The following is a 3061-nucleotide window of genomic DNA, read 5'->3' on the forward strand; positions in this document are numbered from 1 at the left end:
TTGAGCTTGTGTGACCTTTTATTGGCAAAGATGAAAAGCTTCAATTGCGCTCGTCAAACTGCGACTTGTTCTTGAGAAGGAAAGCCGCCAGATACTCGATGGGGTTCAGTGGCCTATGCACAAAAAAAATAAATCGCTTCGTTAGACGCACGCCGGTCGCAACAAAATAAGCAACAGTGGCACCCGACTTACGAGTTGGGCATGGTTTCGTCGGCAAGCCAAGAAAACATACAAAAAAAAAACAAATTCAAATTCTTTGTTTTTCACCAAAGAAAATGGCACCAAAACATCAGAGACCACGACCGTCATGACAATCGGGATTCCAATTTGGCCTCTGCAGCGCAAAGCAAATCGTGGCTGCCATTTGAATTTTCTCGCAAACACGCAATGAAAAAAAACCAATCAATCAATAAAATGGAATCGGGTTAACTTGTCGTCAGCCAATGGGAGACGAGCTTGCAACTATCAAGTTGGTTGCGTTGCCGTTTTTGGCAGCAAAAATATTTGTTTCCCGTCGAGCGTTTTGCCTGGCAAGTCGGGGTGGTGTGTTTGTTGACCTCTGACCTCTCCTTGGCCAGCACGGCGAGGCCTTGCAGCAGGATGGGCACCACCGTCTGGTCCAGATAGGCACGTGTGGGCAAGGCCTGCAGGTCCACCTTTTGCTTGCACGTCTTCTCCTGCTCCAGTGTCCTCTGGCACACGGCAAAGCATGGTGGCAATTATGCGTGCGTGCGTGCGTGCGTGCGCACGTGCGTGCGTGTGGCGACACCTCACCTGGATGTTGTCTGTCAGGCCGAACTCTGCGTGGGGGTTTTCCGACACCTGCGCCACAACAAAATGACAATCAGCATCTTGCCACCCGAGACGACATACACCAACAAACACATCGATTGGTGCGCACGCAACGTGTGTGTGCGTTTCTCCTTCCAAATCTTCTCCAAATGCTCGCCTGCACATCACAATATGCCCAAATTAAAAATAAAAAAAAAGACATCAACACAACTGGCACCTTTTATAAATTTCATTGTGAACCTCTTGCATATTGGAAATGCGTGCGTCTGAAAAAACAAACCCCCCAAAAAAAACGGATTATTGCTGATCACATCAGTGAAGAATTGCATTTGTGTTACAACATGAGCAAAAATTCAGTACCAAAGACAGTTAAAGTTAAAATACAAATTGACGACAGTCCACCAATCGAACTGCAGAAGTTCATCAGCTTTGTTTTTAGTCGCTGTAAAATGAGGAACTATTTTTTCTTCCTAAAATTGCAACTTTTCCTCATCAAATTAGAACTGCAAGGAAAACCAACCTTTCTCTTGGAAAATTTAAACGATCATGAAATGTGAACTTGCGACTTCAGCGGTTCCGATCATGCAAGGACATTGTGACTTTCCTTGTCAACTTTAGTTACAGTCAAGAACTCAACTCACAATGTCACCTTTGTCATAAAATGTTAATATTCGTGTGAAATTTCCACCCGACGGAAAACGTTATTTTAGTTGTTTTTCTTGTAAAATGGCAACTTTATCATCAGTGTCACTGCAATGAAATGAAAGAATCTGTTATCGAAGCTCTGAGCTTCAGTAGTAAATGTATTTTTTTTTAAATCAACTCATTGTATTGCGTGATGATGACGATGATGATGATGATTATGACGATGATGATGATTATGACGATGATGATGATTATGACGATGACGATGATGATGATGACGATGATGATGATTATGACGATGACTCACTGTGGGATGCTCCATCGTGTGTTCGGCGTCTGTGTGCTCTGCAAAGAGAATTGGGGTCACTTGGACAGCCTCGAAATATGTTTCCAAACCTCTTTTCTTGCTTTCTTTTGCAGCTGTTGACACTAAAAAGTGCAAATGTTGTGTTTTATAGCGATTGAAAGGGGGGAATAAAACAGGCGGTTGCTCGTCCTGATTTGGGAGCACTCATTTGGCGCTAGCAAGTTAGCTTAGCATCAAGCTTTAAGCGTTCGACGTCTGCGGACATTTTGTGGTCGCTCGTAACGCGAACGGAAGCAACATCATCAACTTTGACCTACAAAAGTATTAGAATTATTGTATCTACCGTTGAAAAGACTCAAAGAACAACACTGAACTCACCATCCGCCATGTTTGTTTTGGGTAATATTTTACACTTTCCGCCGCCGATTCGCCACTCCAATGACGTCACTTCCGAGTGACGTGCTCATTTCTGGCCTGACCTTCAAAATACAGTATAGGGGGAAAAAAACAAAAATACTGTATGTTCAAACAAATAAAAATAGAGAAGTCATTATTGCTCAAGATCATCCGTGTTGTCAAAGGGACACTCCATAGACTGCAGTCCTCATCAAGTGCGGCAAAGATATACAAAAAGTGGACATCCCTCCAAGAATGATGAAAAGATGGGAAGAAACGTGTTAAGGAGGCCAGCAGCAACATAAGAAAAAGCTGCAGGAATATCTGGCAAGTGCTGGCTGCAAAGTACTTGTGACAACAATTTACTGTATTCTTTGTGGCGGCAAGACAAGAGAAAGCGCTTTGCTTCAAAGAATAAAAACTTGTGGGCCAATCAGCCAAAAAAGTGAACGTGGTGGTGGCCACATTTTTCTCGATCTGGACCTGAGGCCTTCAACGAGAAGTCGAAAATTAGTCACAGTTCCAAATTCCAGTCAGTCCTTCAATTGTCTGTTGGGAAAAAAAACATTCAGAAATTTCTTCTAGAAGAGCTCAACTTTGTTTAGGCTTAATTAAACAAATGACCCAAACCCAACTGCCATTGAAAAAAGAAAGAAAGAAAGAAAAGCTTCAAAGTGAACACAACTACCTGCCTAGTTAGGAGAGCACACTTGCACAACCACATCACCTCAGTTGTTTCTTTTTATATTTTATTGCAATTGAGCTGTGAGGTCATATGAATGATGGAACAATTTTTGTATGGATGTTTTATTTATTTTTATTTTTTTGCCAGTGTTTCAATTTCCCCAATGGGACAAAATGTCGCGAGCATCCATCGGCTTGCGTGGCCGCTGGCAGCGCTTTTATTGTGAAGGCGCGCTT

At 42.6% G+C, this 3061-nt stretch overlaps 1 protein-coding gene across 1 annotated transcript; it reads right to left on the reverse strand.

Annotated features, from left to right (window-relative positions):
* Positions 1-2219, reverse strand: LOC148334311 (protein dpy-30 homolog). Its single transcript, XM_088298933.1, has 5 exons — positions 2123-2219; positions 1745-1782; positions 775-822; positions 565-692; positions 1-113 (listed from the first exon to the last, which is right to left on the reverse strand). The coding sequence occupies exons 1-5, from the start codon at positions 2130-2132 to the stop codon at positions 41-43; spliced, it is 297 nt and encodes a 98-aa protein (XP_088155059.1). The 5' UTR covers positions 2133-2219; the 3' UTR covers positions 1-40.
* Between the last annotated feature and the right edge of the window lie 842 nt (positions 2220-3061).

The sequence above is a fragment of the Idiotropiscis lumnitzeri genome, chromosome 6, assembly GCF_059441095.1.
Source record: "Idiotropiscis lumnitzeri isolate Australia: NSW breed Sydney's pygmy pipehorse chromosome 6, RoL_Ilum_1.0, whole genome shotgun sequence".
Classification (NCBI taxonomy): domain Eukaryota; kingdom Metazoa; phylum Chordata; class Actinopteri; order Syngnathiformes; family Syngnathidae; genus Idiotropiscis; species Idiotropiscis lumnitzeri.

Excerpts from the sequence above, each read along its gene's own strand:
- LOC148334311 (XM_088298933.1), bottom strand. Across the intron at positions 693-774 it reads GCCTGACAGACAACATCCAG|AGGACACTGGAGCAGGAGAA; the intron begins GTGAGGTGTCGC and ends GCCGTGTGCCAG. Across the intron at positions 114-564 it reads GCCGTGCTGGCCAAGGAGAG|GCCACTGAACCCCATCGAGT; the intron begins GTCAGAGGTCAA and ends TTTTGTGCATAG.